A 16,568-nucleotide genomic window follows, 5' to 3' on the forward strand; every position below is an offset into this window, starting at 1 on the left:
AGCTTTGTGTCAGATGCATCCATGCAAAGAACAATACCCAGTGACAAACTGACCATAAAAAAAAAGCTTTATTAACCCTTTTGCACCAGTTCTTTAGGTATCCATTGCCAGCAATGGAGCCCAAGCCAAGTGATCCAAGTTTCCGCCCTCAAGAGGTTAGCACTTTACATTCACTTACAAAGCTGAGTGAGGTACATTTTCAGAAGTAGAAAGATTTGGCTTCAAGTCCCATAAAAAGATGGAGCGTTCCTTGGCCATTTTAATGGATTAAAAACTGGTATGGTCCTTGAGAACAGAATAATGCAGGCATTGGGAGCTCGAGGTGTCTCAGCTTGCAGGGACAGCACGGTGACCACTAGAGCAAGACCCTTCAGCACAATTCCTCCTCAATCCTTCCACCTATCAGGAGTGGACTCCGTGCTGCAGGCACAGCCACCAGGCAGATCTCAGCTACCAACTGGTTTCAAAACCCAGCCTGAGAGGGTTCAGACTTTCCCTGGATGTAAGCTGTAAACTCAGAGTAAGAGGAACAGAGAGACCTCAATGCTCAGTTAGGCTGAAGATAGAAAAATAAAGCTGGTTCAACCAGAGATACAAATCAGGAGCTGAAGTTCACTGTAACCTGTATGCTTTTTTCCTCCCCAAGTCTGCAATCAAAAAAGCATTTATATGGACACATACATAGTTCAAAAGGCACAGGAAGTACAAGCATTTCTGAACGACCTCATGTGAATTTAACATCAGTATAACTGTAAAATAAATAAATATGTGCAAGATTAAAAAGATCACAACGTTCTCCTCTGTGACATATTTTGTAAAAAAAAGAAAATACACATACGTGCATACACACACCTCACTGAGAATAAAAAAAAAGTACAAACAGTCTTTTATCAAACTCCTATACATACTTTTACAGGCATTCAGAACATCACCATAGAAAACAATTAAATTACTACCTTAAAACGTAACCAAAGATGGTTTTTTTTTCCCTATACAACCCTATACTTATTTAGGTGTCTGCAATCCAGGTGAGTAGAATACATACAACCTCTCCCCCCATCCCCAAGAGAAACGGCAGTTTTTCAGGGGCAAATCTTCCTGGGCAACAACTCTTTTCCCCTCATAAAATACTCTGACAACTGCATATTTTGTAAACCAGCCAGAAGCTCCAGGTGCATCTGACACTCTGGGATAGCAATAAAGAATGGTGTTAACAGTGTTCAATCAACAAAACAAAAACACCAAACAACCCTAAATAAAAAGGTAGTGACCAGTTCACAGGTAACTTGGCAGCGGTTTATAGATGAGATAAAAAATCAAGGTGCTTAAATTTACATGACCGTCAACATTCCTCCCAAAAAAGGGAACACAAAGATAAAACAAACCTCTCTCAGATGCTGTTGGACTCTTAGCAAATCACTTACAGTGAGTACAGTTCTATTGCAGTTATCTTTTTCAAGTTTTGCTGGAAGAATTCAGCAAAGTATTTGGGATGCAGGAGCAAGGAAAGGGAGAAACTCAACATGAGCTACAAACTGATTCACAGCTAAGTTAACATTTAGAATCTAGCTTTCTAAAACAAAGATTTTAGAGCATCTCATTTTCATGGCATAGAACATTAATTTTGTTACATGTGACATTTTATTCTGGTTTTCTGCCAAACACAGGGGCCGAAACAATACTTTTCTTTGTGTGTGGAAAACACTTGCAAAATTTAGCTCTTAATTCTGATGCCACTGGCTTCAGGAGGAGACCAATGGAAGGAAAGTTTTAACTGTCACAGGCAGGATTATAAATTTGCATTTGTTAGCTGTAGAATACTTGCTTTCCTGTGAAAACAGTAAATATTACCTCAGTTTGAAGTGTAATAAAGTACTTCTCCCTGAAACAACACTGTACAGCAGTCTGCCTCAGCCTCCCAACCACCAGGCAGACAGAGTATCTTACACAGGCACATCAAGTGGGATTTACATTTTTAAAGAAAATCTTTCAGCTGCAACTGTCTTAAGCAAAGAGTGCAACATACTTCAGTTCTCCTACTTTTTGTATTTTCCTTGGAAAAAGACCCACACAGTAATCTCACTCTGTCATGATTGCCCAATTTGTTTTCAAGTAACAGCTCTTAATAATCGTCATTCCAGATCCTGTAAATTTATTGTGCTTCCAGTGAACTGAGAGTTATCAGAACCTGCATCATCTTCAGTGGAATTGTGTGGTTCCTGTTAAAGCAAACAGACAGCATGAAGTACTTTCACCTCTAGATGGTTTTAGTGCTTATCAGCAAGATTATCTTGACATTTATTCAACACCAGAGAAAAGCATGGAAAGCTCAGAGGAAACCCAAAGCTCTTCCACTTCAGGGATCCACCCAAACAGTGCTGCCACAGTTTTTCTATGGAACACTTCAGATGAGCATTACTAATGGAAATAGATTTAAAATCACTTTTTCCTCCATTAACTCTCTACCATGGCCAATAGTCCCACTTCTTTCCTACTTATAGGTTTTGAGGAAAGTGCCCCTCCTCAACAAACAAGATTTTTTTTTTCTATCCAGGAGAAACCCACTTGGCAGGAATAGGTACATTGCAGAGTTTATAAAAAATGAGATTCCTAAGCAGGCTTTTAAACTTAACTGACACGCCCATAAGGGCACCACTCCAAAATCTAGGTTCAAGATTCTATTTCCCACTTCCTATCCCCCCTTTCTGTAGCCTGCAACATTCCAATTCTGATCCTCTTTCTTGACCCACCTAGTATCTGCAGGATGGGATCAGGAAAACAAGGGTGGGGCATTTCAGAAAAAATAAGTAACATTTAGTTATTCATTACTCAGTAACAGAGGAAAAAAAACAAGCACTGCTGATGTGTCAAAGGTTGGTAACAGACACAAGATACATTGTGCAGTGCAGCTCTCTGCTTACTATTCCTTGTGAATGGAATTCAACTCCCAATGGAAAACAAAGTATTTTCATCAGGCAGAACATGAGAGTGCTCACAGTAAACTCTTTATGTTCAAGCAAGGCAATAAAACGCAGTGACTTGACATGCTGTACCTGAAGTATGTAAACAGGTAAATCCACTGTAAGCTGAGAATGTGACGAGGAAGACTGAGAGCTCAGCTGAAATGGAAGATCTCCGTCTCCTGGGGAATCATCCTGTGAATGCAGAAACATGATGAAGTTACACAACCCCCAGGTATCTCAGCACAATATGGCAAATTTCACTCAGTCTCACAATCTTAAAATATCTGATAAAGCCACTGCACTGTACTAGTAAGGCCCAGCTCCACAAAGATGTGGAATGCTAACTACAACTTAAATCTGAACCTAGCTCGGTGTACAACCTATTATCCTGTCCTTATCAACTTGGAACACTGGCAAAATCTGAAGAGGAAGGAAGGGTTCCTTGTTCAACAAATCTGACACTCAGAAACATGCAACAAGTTTCATCATGTTTTCACGAAGCTGATACTTAACATGAAAGTTACAAATGTGTACACCCATCAAAAAATAGATCAATGGAGAACTCTGCCCATAGGTCTATCCACACCAGAGTCGTTAGCAATGGAGAAGGAACTTATCCTTTCTCTGAATACTACACAGATACACCTGGCAAAAAACCTATTACCTGCCATGCTCCACTAATCAGCCCCCAACAATTATTAGGTTGGTTTTTTTTTTGTTTTGTTTTTGGGGTTTTTTTTTGTTTGTTTGTTTTTTAATTTTAAGCTTTATTTCAACAGATAAGAGAATTAACAGCTTAGGCTGAAACTTCTTTTTGCAGGAACATTTTCATGTCCATCTCATTTACTTTATAAAGAAGAGCTCAAGACTCCATCCAGGGGCAGTAGTACCTGAGTTCACAAATACTTAAATTCTTCCATAAATGGAAGTCTGGATAACAGAGAAGCTGAACATGTTTTTTATTCCTCAGCTCTTACCTGAAGAAGCTGAATTTGCACATACTGGGCTCCAGTGGCAGGGTCCCTTATTGTCAGCCCTCCGTTTGGCAGAACTATGTTACTACCCAGTCGACTGCCAGGAGTAGATGAAGAAAAGTTGGTTGGGCTTACTTTACCACCCTTGTTTTTCCTCTGACCAGAACCAGATGCCCCTAAAAGAAAGCAATTTTAATATTTAGATGAATTTGCTGGAGTTCTCTGCTAGTATTTTTCAACCTTTTGCAGCTGTTTATACCACGCAGCAAATGCCCACAGCAGTGGAATATAATTAAGCACCATCTGACAACTGCTAAAAGGCAGAGAGCACTCAGCTGGTGAACTCCAGCTGCTGACTGAGCACCTTTTTACATGAACACCGTTGAAAAATCACAAACTGCTAAGCTTAGGGCCCTCCCCTGAGTTGGCACAGAAATATAAGCATATTTGTGGTGTTATAGAAAGGAATTAAGAAGTAGGATTGCATTTTCTATTTGTCATTCAGCAACTCATTTCCTGAGAAGTCATGCACATGATTTTTCTAAACTTTAAAAAAAGCATAGTGAAAATCATTATTTACAGGAAGATTTCAAGGACTACTAGGTAGAGCAGGCTACACAAGTACAACTATCACAACCTTAAGCTTTTTTTTCAGTTGAAAGCAGGATGAACCAGCTGCTGTATCACAAGCTGAAAATCAAAACCCTAATCAAACAAATGTAAGAATACAGTCCTGTCAGCTCAGGTTTTTGTTTGGATTAAAAAAAAAATCTGCAAATAAATGAGAGGCTTGGATAACCTATATTTAAACAATGAATTTCCCTTTACAGTATTCACTCAATCTAGTTAAACCAATCAGAAATGCAAGACTCTCTAGACCACTGTGAGAGGCACAGCATACCATTAAGGCAACAGCTGGTGAAAAGTGGACTATTGGGAGTCTTGAACAGGAATTTTCTGAGGTCATCTTAGGAGTCATGCAAAATACAATCACATTTTTTAAACTAATGTGCAAAACACATGTTTGATGACACATGCACGTGTTTGATAATATAAGGCCCCTTAAAACTAGCTTCATAAAGCACTTATCCTTCCATGTGATGATTTGCTGAACCAGACAGAATATATGCACATATGCATTTTACAAATACACAAACAAAACAGTTCTCAAATCAGAACTAGTCTCTTAACTCACCTCAAAAACTACTGCCTTGATTTTCAGAGGAGGAAGGTCTAAGAGACAGCAAGGCAGCACTAAACTCACTCTATAGATATGATATTGATAGATCATAAATCTGTAATATTCCACCCCAGCCCCAAAGGCAGACACATCTCAAACACCTGAGCTCATGCAAATCCAGGGAACCATGGACCACGTTTGATCTGACAAAGGAATGGTTATTATTCACATCAAATGGCTGAGTCAAACTAAGAGGACACATCTGGAATCATGACCTAAACTCACCCTGCACAAGAACGCTCTACAAGGCTAAAGTATAAGAGAGAGGTTTGAATATATCTAGATAATCAAAAATAAATTCCTTACCACTGTTACTAAGTGAAACACAAAAGCAAAATCTAGCTGAAATTTCCATTGTCTGTACTGAGTGAAAGAACCCCCACAACAAGACCAAAAGCATAAACAACAGAAAGCACAGTAACATAATTTTTAATTTTAATAAGATGGACAGCTAGTGTCTTGTTAATAATCATGAAACATAAGGCACAGATTTCCTTGTAAACTTCCTGTGAATCTGATATTCCACAGAATGTGGTTATCCTGAGTAACAGATGGTACACCACATGCATAATTATTTTAACTATCAATAAACAGGACAGGATATTTAGGAACGTTACTCAGAAACCTCCTCCCACTGCACTGCCAAAATTACTAAATATTTTTATTCAGTAAATGTAACAGAACTAATAGCTTCTCACCTGTGCTGCTGCCATTCCCTTTTTGTTTCTTTTTCTTGGCCAGCTGAATGGCTCTATAGTCTGTTCTCGCAGACCCACTGCTCTCCTAGTTAAAGGGAAAAAAAAAAAAAAGCCCAGAGATGCAAGGTTTTTGGAATTAAGAACAAAACAAGATAATGAAAACACACACACTAATGAGTTCTCAGATGCAGTTATCTTCTATGCTACAAACACTGAATTCTATTTTCCCCCGATCTTCTGATTAGTTTCAATAAATTCCCTGTATCTACTCAATATCTGGAGCTCAAGACAAGAAGAAGATAGCTCCACATTTCTAAGTGCTCAGATTTTAAGAGTGCAAACATGTACTTCATAATGTAAACAAAAGTTAAATCTGCAATAACACAGTGAAACAAAAAGGGAAAAGTACTTAAAAGAGGAATGAGGACTGGGATGAAAATGCTGCAGTTACTGTTACAGCCCAAATCTTTCCCTGGAATGAAATGAACAAGTAACACGTGTAACACTTATTCTTGGGTGCTCTTGAAAATTCCATTTCAGATGGACAGCTGCTTATTTTGAAAGGTTCTTCCTGAATTGTCCCCACCAGAATTTCAGTATTTCTTAGAACCTGTCACCACACTGAATCTATCTGTGAAAACACACTACCCAACCCATCGTTCTACATCTTTCATCAAAAGAGACAAAATGCATGATCTGCAAAATCTGAAAGGTTTCCCTATAAGGAGTGATCAGCCAGGAATATCCCCAAAGTCAGGCTGTCTCATGCAGGGGTGAAGTGAATACAGTTACTCCATACCAAAAACGAGCTGCCAGTCATTGTGCCAAGATCCATTTCCTTCTGTGCACTGTAACTCCCTGGAGGGTTGGAGAACACAAACTGTGTCACTACTTTGCTGCCCTCCTGCTGACCAACCACATCTGAGCTGGGAAGCAAATTCCGTTCAGCTTTAATTGGTGTCAGTAACTCAGGCACATTGGTGCTGCCGAGGCTGCTGGAAGGAGTCAAAGTGGCTGTGTCTACTGCTAAATTATTGCTGCATGTCAACCCATGCACATCCTGACTGGAATTCCTCACTGACAGAGATGCCAGCGAACCCAAGGCTTCGGCATTGACAGTCTGTACATCATCCAGATTTAAAGTGCTTTGCTGTAGAACTGTTGCACTGGTTCCCAGCAGGAGAGAACTGTCCAGGCTCTGGGGCATGTCACTGCTCGCCACCAGGATCAAGGGATCAACTGCCTGGCTTAGGGAACTGTTAGTGACAGGCAGGCTCCCCCCCAGCGTCGAGCCCACCGAAGCCACATCGATCGTGACGATTCCAGAGTTCACCAGCGCCATGTCCGCTGTAATTCCAGAATTGTTACTGGACGCGTTGGAGAACAGGGATACGAGGTCGATGTTGCTGAGATCACTCTGCCCTGGACTAGTGAGTTCACTGCTGGGGGTGAGGGAGCAGGTTGCTTCCAGCTGAGTTAGGAGATCTGGAAGAGAAAGGTTTGGTTATAAGACAGACCTTCCACAGACAACAGGAAGAAAAGGAAGTTTAAAATTCTATAAAATTCTACATTTTTAGCCTACTAAAACACTTCCCACCTTCCCTGAAAGCAGATTTAGGGAAAAGCAGCCTACCAAAATAAGTTCATTCTTTTACTGAGAAGTGTGAGTTATAAAAGCACTTGCCAAAAAATAACACTAAGGCAGTGCAGGCTAAGTACAGGTTGTAGAAGACTGAAAGGGGTGAAAAGAGAAATCCTTTTAGTCCTTATTCACATTTTACAGATGGCATGGGAAAGGACAAGCTTTGATTCATTGAAAAATGCTGCAATTTCTCACAATTTCAGAGGTCAAGCTCATGTGTGTCTGATAGTCTGATACACAGAGATCCCACTGAAAATTTAGAGGAGGGTGAAACCAACTTCAGCCTCAGAGAAGATTCTGTCATTCATATCACCGGAACTCAGATTTCACATCAGTAATTCCACATTTTCATTAATAAAACACTTAATTTTTCCACTGCACCCTCTGATAGCCAGAGACAAACACTTTACCTGGGCTGAAGTTATGCTGCTTGACCATGTGTGTCTTCATACTGTGTTTGGAAGTGAACAGTTTATTACAGCTGGAAACAGGGCACCGGGTCTTTAATGAGTCCACATCCTGAAGATGTTTTTTGGAGTGAATATACAGACTACTTCGTGCTGAAAATTTTGCACAACAGCCTGCAAGAAGATATATAAGGCTTTGAAGTTTCAAATTTAATGAAGCTTCTATTTAATATTCATATTTGATGTCTTAACAAATCAGAATATCCTCTACTTGCTATTTTTCAGCACCTGTGCATACACTCAGAGGAACCACAAGAAAGCAAACCTGTCAAAGGGTAGGACAGTTTAACAACCTGTTTCTGACAACATGAAACTCTTAAGTCATTCAGTGTAAAGCACAACCTTTTCACACTATGGCATCTGAAATTCTTCACGACAACTGCAGGAAACACCTGCAGAGGAGAAACAATCAAGTAGAGCTGCTTTACTTTAAAGAGATGAATAATCCAGATCACACCCAAAACTCTTTGCTTCTGCAGTCCCACTGAAGTGGTGAGGGTGGACAAGCTACAGCATGAAACAGAGTATGCTCTGTCATTCCTAACTCAGGGAATGATCACTTGTTCAAGACTTCTGTTCAGTTTTACCTCTTCAAACCCTGTTATAAGATTCACTCTTAATTGTGCCAGTCCTGTACCAAGCACACATAACCTTTAGACAAAAATACACACCAGTTACCAGGAAACATGTATGAGAGTGGAGCAATACCTTCTACTGGGCACTCAAATGGTTTTGTACCAAGGTGTGTTATACTGTGGCCTTTCAAGTGTTCTGCTCTTGTGAAGGACTTCCCACAGCCTTCCACTGGGCACATGAATCTCCTGTCATCTTCGTGTTTCCTACAAGGGAAGGAAATTGTCATTGGCATGATTAAATCCACTACTGCTTAGCTAGTGGAAGAGAAACAAAGACAAACAAACAGCCAGTGGCTTAGGACAGTATAATCAGAAAAAGCTTCCTTTACCTTTTATGCCTCAGAAGCTTGGACATACTGGTAAAAGACCAGCCACAGCCTTCAAAGTCACAGATAAAAGGTCTTTCACCTCGAATAAAAAAATGTTACATTAATAATCTAATACAAAACACATACTGCTACTAGAAAATATTAAAGTCTGCTTAAGTCTAATTAATTTAAGACAAGACAATTTAACCAGCCCCTCCTGCAATGCATTGCAGAGTACTGTAATGTCCCTCTCCTCCCCTACAATCTGGGCTTTCTTTAACTCCATGCTATTGCATCAGAGAGCACAAGTATTTATCAATCCACCTCATACCCTCAAGGTGCTTCAATAGTCAGTAACAGGATTATGCAAAACAAAAACACGACTGAACTGTTTTTTCCTGTTTTCATGATCTGCCAGTGTGTTAAGTATGTGACATTGGTTTCCATCACACCTATGAACTTCAAATGACACTTTAAAAAACCTCAAAACTGGAAAACCATAAAACCAGGAAAAGAGAGGGCAGTAGAGGACACACCAGTAACATGACAAGGTTGTATTTCAACTTTGCAGTGGTCCTTGCAAGTCAGGTGTGCTTGCCAGAGCTGAAATTTATCTTCTTGCTATTCCAAACCTTGGTACATACATTCCACACGTTCTGAGAGTTTTTCAGCTGTTTGTTTGTATCAAGAGTGAGATTTATGCAACGTTTTGAACATCTATGAACTTGGGAACAGAGCTGGGACAGTTTCTTCTGGACAGAATGCACAATGACAAAAGCCACATCTTTGCATATGTGACAAAAGCCACAGTTTTGCATGTGTGCTTAACTACTTTGCATATGACAACTTGATTCAGGGACTCCTTACCCCCAGAAGGCCAAGAATCAAATTACTCCAATAACTAATGTTACCCTTCCTGACTTTCAGATTTTCCAGCACACTGCAGTCCACTTTCCACATACTATGCTCCATGTGCTTCCCCGTGTATAAATCATCTCTGTGAATACCTGTGTGACTCCTCATGTGGATTTTCAGTCGGCAGGCCTTGTCATACTGCTTGTTACAGCCAGGGAATGAGCAGGAGAACTGCTCTTGCTCTCTGAAGTGGGCTCGATTGTGGGAGAATAATGCACTCACTGTGATAAACGTTCGCTCACAGCCTGGGGAGAAAAGGCAAATAGCACATCGTCACTTTGAAAACTGCACTCTTTTCTCCCTCCCAGCTTTTAGCGAGGTAAGTTCGGGATCGTTTTTCAGGATATTACATCGGGGAAAAGGGAAAAAAAAACAGACAGTGAAATCCTACACATTATTCCTAGGATTTGCAATTGTTTTGCCAAGGTGGGCAATCGGCATCGCCTGGGTTAAGGCGGACCCACTGAACGCTGGCGCCGTGTCTTGCGGAGTTTCACCGCACCAGCACAAAGTCACAGGAGGAAAGGTACACCCTCCTCCAGCTCCCAAACTTTTTCTCTTGGTAACTGAGGTGGCCTGGAGGAGAACCTTCCTTGACATTCCGGGGTACCGCGAAGGGGAAGGAGAAGCGGGAGCAGAAGAAGCGAGCCGAGCGCGGCACGGCCTCAGGACAGGGATCCCAGTTTCTGGAAGGGGAGGGAAGGGAGCCCAGCCCCAGAGGCGGCTTACCGGGGAAGTCGCAGCGGAAGGGCCGCTCGGGCTCCAGGTGGCTGCGGCGGCGGTGGGCGGCGAGGCGGGCGGCGCTGGGGAAGCGCTGCCCGCACGCCTCGCACTTGTGCGCCGCCTCCTGCTCGTGGGCGCGGCTGTGCGCCCGCAGGTTGTACACGGTGGTGAAGCGCTTGGTGCAGCCCGGCGCCGCGCAGGCGAACGGCCGCAGTTTGTCGTGCGAGTGCAGGTGCCGCCGCAGCTTGTAGGCCGTGGCGAAGGACCAGGCGCAGCCCGGCACCGGGCAGCCGAAGGGCCGCGCCGCCCCGCCCCGCCCGTCCTCGCCGCCGCCGTGCGCCGAGAGCCGGTGCAGCCGCAGCTGCTGCTTGCGGGGAAAGGCCTCTCCGCAGCGCGGCTCCGGGCACGGGAAGGCCGGCGGCGAGCGCGGGCGCGGCCCGCCCGGCGGCTCGGCGGGGCTGGCGGCGGCGGGGGGCGCGGCGCCCGCGGGCTGCTCGGCGCCGGGCCCCAGAGTCAGGACGCCGTTCTCGATGCGCACCAGCAGGCTCTGGTTGTTGATGGTGATGGTCCCCGAGAAGGCGCCGTCCTCCGCCCCGCCGCCATCGCCGCCCGCGGGGGGCAGCGGTGCTGGCGGCGGGGGAGGAGGCGGCGGCGGCGGCGGCGGCGGCGGGGCCGAGCCGGGGGCCTCCTCCGGCGGCTCGGCGGGCGCCGGGCCGGGCTGGGCTTGCCCTGCTTCGCCGCCGCCCGCGCCGGGCTCGGCCGCACCGCGCACCACGTTGAAGACGAGCAGGAGCCCGTCGCTGTCGGGCGCGGGTGCCGCCGGCGGCGCGCTGGGCGCCGGGCTGGCGCCGGGCTCCGGCTTCTCCTCCACCAGCAGCACCGGGAAGCTCACGTAGAGGCCCGGCGCGGGGGTGCTGCCGGCGGAGGAGGGGGCGGCGGGCGGCGGGTCCCAGCCGGGCGGCGGCGGCGCGGCGGGGCCGCCATGTTGCGCGGCGGGCCGGGCCCGGGCCGCCTCCGCGGCCGGCAGCCCCTGCGTTTCCATCTTGGGGGTCCCTGTAGCAGCGCCTGAAACCGGAGCCGCGGGGCGGGGCCGGCGCGGGCCGCAGCGGAAACGCGGAGCGCGGAGCCGCGGAACGGGCGCGGCGCGGGCGGCGCCGGCGAAACCCGGAGAGCGGAGTGACGGACGGGACGGAGTGGGGCTGCCCCGGGCAGGGCCGGCCGGGTGGGAATGGCACAGCGGGGAGCGGCACCCAGCGTGGCACAGCTGGAGTCATCTCTGCTCCTGGGGATTGTGCTGATGTCCCTGGCAATGGCCAGGAGGAGTCCCAGAATTAGGGTTGGAAGGGGCCTCTGGAGATAAGCCAGCCCAGCCTCCCTACCAAGGCAGGGTCCCGCCGGGCAGGTGGCGCAGGATCACGTCCAGGTGGGGACTGAGTGGCTCCAGAGAGACTCCACGCCCTCCCTGGGCAGCTGTTCCGGTGCTCAGTCACCCTCAATGTAAAGAAGTTTTTCCTCGTGTTGAGGTGAAACATCTCGTGTTGTAGTTTATGGCCATTGCTCCTCATCTTGTTGCTGGGCAGCACTGAAAAGACTCTGGCAGCATCCTCTTGTCACTTAACTTTAAGGTATTTACATGGATTAATGAGATCCCTTCTCTCTTCTCTGGGATAAACAAACCCTACTCCACCAGTCTTTCCCCACCAGAGATGTTCAGACCCCAAATCATCTTTTTGGCCCTTCACGGAACCTTCTCCACTAGCTCCATGTCTTTCTCATAGTGAAGAGCCCAGAACTGGACACAGCACCCCAGATGTGGCCTCACAATCGTGTCCCTGGACATGCTGTGCAGGAGCAGTCCTAAGGGTGCAGCCGTGCTGAGAGAGGGAAATTCTTTAGCAAAACACCCTGCGTACCATGGATGGAAATATGGAAACAGCGCTACAGGCCAACCCTGGCCAATGCAAAGTCATTGTTCAGGCATGACCATGGCACAGCATGAACAGCGCCACAAAAAGGAAAAAAAAATCCTAAAAATTCAGCTAATGCATATATATATATATATATATTAACATTTATTCTTGGGCAAAGCTTTCTCTGGGAGAACGTTCAGCTACCTTATGGCTCTCCAACACTTAAGGAAAAGGTAAAATTATCCTGTACTGGCTATGGAAATTTACCAGTTCCCCGTTGCTGTGGGACTGGCGAGCAGTCCCAGCAGATGGTGCTGTGATCCTTCTCCTGCTCTGATTATTCCTCCTTTCTGAGCATCAAAGCGCCCACAGTCAGGGTGTGAGCTCGGGCCCGGCACACTCCGCTCCAGGAGAGCTGGAGCTGTGGGTACATCCAGAGCTCCGCTGGGTGTAGGTCTTCCCTGTCCTTGGCGGCCCCAGCCATCCCAATCTCCCTATGGAGGTCTTTGCAGTAGCTACCTTCATCTTCCTAGGAAAAGATAGGTCTGCACCCGAGTTTATTGCTTAACACAAAGGTGCATCCCTGGCTGAAGGATGTAAAACCTGTCACCAAGCTCTTGCCTCCATCTGGAACCACGCACGAGGTTTTCAGGATAAGTGTCTGCATTTTAGGAAAGTGTTAAGGTGCTGAGATTCATAGGAAGGATGGTTCAGCCTGGCAAGCTTGAGACTTCACTGCACTGCAGAAATTCACTGATTGTACATCCCACATGAGATCCCATGCAATGCCTACAGATGGATGGATTTCAAACTCTTCTCCTTGTACTGGCTTTGTCCAGCAGCGAGGTCAGCTACCTAAAAATGACATCAGCACCCCCACACAACAATAGCCTATTCACAGTCTCAGCTTCACTGCACACAAGTAGAGGACAGATAAATCGAGGCTCAGCAGGGCTTGGAAAGGGAACTTTGCACCGGGGTTATTTATGGTTTCTGTGTACTGGAAAGCCCCTGCTATTTCATCCCTGACAGCAACAGGTTAGTGTTTCCCTGTGCCCTCCCAAAGGTATTGTAAACCTCAGTCAGTTCACATTTGTTAAGTGCTTGAGATTTGCAGTTGAAAGACCAAAGTAGATTTAAACATATACATATGACTACATACCAGATCATTGAAATAAACTCCAGTGAATAGTCATACATAAGACCAACTGCTCACCAGTTCACTGCCTTTCCCTATTTTGCCTTAACTCATGCTGCCTCATTAATAGACTTCATAATCTGAATTTCACCTTGTAGCTGTTTATAGCACTCATCCATATGGGTTCTGTGTGTCCCTACAGGCAGTCCAACTATAAACTCCCAGGGAGACATTAAACATGGCTATACTGGTAAGGTTCTGTCTTCTGGGCAATAAGGCTACTAGGACAAAAATAAGGCTCCTTTTGTGCCTGGGATGTAAAGATGAACATGCTGGCAGGTACCCCAGTACTGAATAGTACAAAGGTGAAGAATTTGTGATAAATATTTGTTCAACATCTTGTCTGTGGTGTATTTTCAACTCAGAATTAAGATGAGTCTATGGAACAGCTCTACATTCCTTGGTACAAGAAAAGCCAGTGTATTTTCTGGTTGTTCCTCTTGACAAAGCAAGAACCACCAGTGGTTTTGGGCTATGAAGATTAGAGTGGTTGCATACAATACCAATACCCTAACTTTGGACCTAGTCCACTGTGATTATTAATAAGGTAATGCATAACATATGTCAAAGCAAAGGCTGTCAAATCTGCCTGACAACTACTCCCATCTCAATCATATGAACTGGCAATGTGGGCAGGTTTTTTCCATAATGTAAAGCAATTCCTATCAACTGCAGATTGCACTTCACAGAAGGCTCAGTTTCAAGCAGATGCCAGACTCTCACTGTTCATCTGGAGAGAGACACAGTACGTGAACGGAGTAAAGAACTCGTGATTCAAAATCAACACTTCCCTTTCTTAGCAGCAGAGGCAGTGCAGAACTGCAGAGTGCTCACCTGTGGGTACCGTGGGCTCTAGCAGGGGCAGAGTTTCACAGACTGCAGCTCATCACATCCCCTCTGCAGCAGAACGGACAGCTTTATGTGTGTAACACCCCTTTTCATTCCAAGAGGTAATGGACACAGTGCCAGGAGGTTGAGTGACATTCCAGAGCAAGTCCACAGGGGGAAGAGACTGCTGCCACTGTGTTTGTGTCAGAATGAAGCCCTTGTGCTGTGCAAGGAGCATGCTTAGCATGAAACAGGACAGCTAAGAATTACTTTTGTACATTAGTTTATACTTTATCAGGAATAAATGACTGCTTAGCTGTTGGGGGATTTTTTTCCATTTAATTTTCAGGGAAAAAAATCCCATTCCTTTCCCATCATGAACAGTTTCTTATTGCAAACGTTGTTCCAAATATATTAGTGAAAAGACTGTTCCTGGTGGACCTGTCGCAAACACAAACAGATTTGGCCCATTCATAAGTTAGAGAGGAAAAAAAGAACTCACATGGAACAAACATTTGCAAGGCTTTTATCATTTGGCCAGACAGCTAAACAGGATATCAAGGAAGCAACTTCAAATATATCTGCAGGAGCAACATTGCACTTGGGGTACCACTAATATTTCACGGCTTGCTCCAAGATGTCCTCATCCAGCACCTTGTGAGGGAGAGTCACCCTCAGAGTGCCATTTTCCTTCATTGCTTGGCAGATGGTTTCGTAAGCAAAGGCATTTCCCGACCAGCAGCGCCTGGCGACCTGTCAGACAACAGAATGAAGGGGTGGAAAAATCAGACATTTCTCTTGCCACACCCACTTTGCACCATATTTGTGCAAAAACTGGCCCCCAACTCGTGACAATAAATCTTTCACCCCTCTGCCAGTTTTTAGTTTCCCTTCTGATTTTGCAAGTAATTTTTGCAATACTTCATTTTTATGAGTAGTATTTGGGTAGACGTGGTACTTTTCCATGCATAACAGTGGATAGATAAAACTGGTAGAGCCAGGTACCTTATAAAATTACAAAATTCCCTCACCAAAAATAATTGTGCACTCCATCCCAGCTCTGTAAAACTTGCACTACCTTTAGATAACAGTATCATTTGAGCAGTCAATGCTTTTGTAGTGGGATAAATATTTTAAAAGGAAAATGTCTCTTCAATGCATTTTTAGCTATGAAAGCAAAGAGCCAAATTCTCTGCCAGCATGTAAGGATGAAATTCTACCAACAGCTAGGGAAACCATAAACCCCTTTTCCATCAGCAAAACACTGTGTTTTGATCTTTGTACAAGCAAGATTGCCCACATTAAAAAAAAAATAAATTAAAGTATACATATATGAGTTTTGCTTACTCCATTGGAAACATCCCAGCTGAGCATCATCTTAGCTCGTTCTTCAGCTTCGCTGGACCCATCCAAAACCAGACCAAATCCCCCATTGATCACTTCACCCCTAAAAAAATATAAGATAATCAAATAAAAATAATTCAAACCAATACCAAAAAACATACAGAGTATGTTCAGTTGTATTGCAGGAAGGAGGATGAGAATACAGAAATTATTCTGGATAAGAGACTATCAGTGATGTTTTACAGTTATGATAAAAGAAAAAGAGTGTTTAGCAGGCAAAGGCCTAGTTTCCTGACCTGCAGCAAACCTAGTCCACCTTTCTTGTAATGCCCAGCTGGGAATCAGGATCTGCTCCAAGCAGGGATACCAAAAATAAAGCTTGCTCTGTATCTCCTGAGTCCTGCACTGTGTACTGGCTCTAAATACATGTGGAGAAAGGTTAACAGATCTGATGAGCCAGAGATTTACCTGTCTCAGGGTATTTTTAAAGGTTCAGCTCCTCATGTTTGCTACACTACAGCTGCCATCTAGCCAGGATCGTGAGGGTGACAGAGTGCTTACAGCAGCAGGCAGATGGATCTATTTATATTCTCCTGGGACAAATGACAGAGCATAAGCATTTTATTAAAAAAGTGTTAACCACCACTTAATGCACATCTGCCTCAATCATTTCCAAGACCATCATTCATTTCGTATGAGATGCAGAGATGTTTAAAGACATCA

General features: G+C 44.8%; 2 protein-coding genes across 3 annotated transcripts in view; both read right to left on the bottom strand.

Annotated features, from left to right (window-relative positions):
• Window positions 1-51: 51 nt before the first annotated feature.
• Window positions 52-11,709, bottom strand: ZXDC (ZXD family zinc finger C). Its single transcript, XM_068201981.1, has 10 exons — window positions 10,572-11,709; window positions 9,935-10,087; window positions 8,949-9,027; window positions 8,693-8,823; window positions 7,928-8,098; window positions 6,675-7,360; window positions 5,876-5,960; window positions 3,941-4,113; window positions 3,054-3,155; window positions 52-2,219 (listed from the first exon to the last, which is right to left on the bottom strand). The coding sequence occupies exons 1-10, from the start codon at window positions 11,605-11,607 to the stop codon at window positions 2,133-2,135; spliced, it is 2,703 nt and encodes a 900-aa protein (XP_068058082.1). The 5' UTR covers window positions 11,608-11,709; the 3' UTR covers window positions 52-2,132.
• A 3,303-nt stretch (window positions 11,710-15,012) lies between these two features.
• Window positions 15,013-16,568, bottom strand: part of UROC1 (urocanate hydratase 1) — a 38,040-nt gene continuing 36,484 nt past the window's right edge. For both annotated transcript variants that reach the window (XM_068201961.1, XM_068201960.1), the window contains 2 exons: window positions 15,849-15,948; window positions 15,013-15,254 (listed from right to left, as the gene is read on the bottom strand). In XM_068201961.1, the coding sequence (XP_068058062.1) occupies window positions 15,114-15,254; window positions 15,849-15,948 (241 nt within the window). In that variant the 3' untranslated portion in view covers window positions 15,013-15,113. The remainder of the gene's footprint in view (window positions 15,255-15,848; window positions 15,949-16,568) is intronic.

The sequence above is a fragment of the Anomalospiza imberbis genome, chromosome 11 (assembly GCF_031753505.1).
Source record: "Anomalospiza imberbis isolate Cuckoo-Finch-1a 21T00152 chromosome 11, ASM3175350v1, whole genome shotgun sequence".
In the NCBI taxonomy this organism is placed as follows: Eukaryota; Metazoa; Chordata; class Aves; order Passeriformes; family Viduidae; genus Anomalospiza; species Anomalospiza imberbis.

Coding starts and splice junctions, on each gene's coding strand:
- ZXDC (XM_068201981.1), bottom strand. CDS start 11,607: ATGGAAACGCAGGGGCTGCCGGCCGCGGAGGCGGCCCGGGCCCGGCCC. Junction 10,088..10,571: donor CTTCCGCTGCGACTTCCCCG/GTAAGCCGCCTC, acceptor TTTTCTCCCCAG/GCTGTGAGCGAACGTTTATC. Junction 3,156..3,940: donor TGCAAATTCAGCTTCTTCAG/GTAAGAGCTGAG, acceptor CTGCATTCACAG/GATGATTCCCCAGGAGACGG.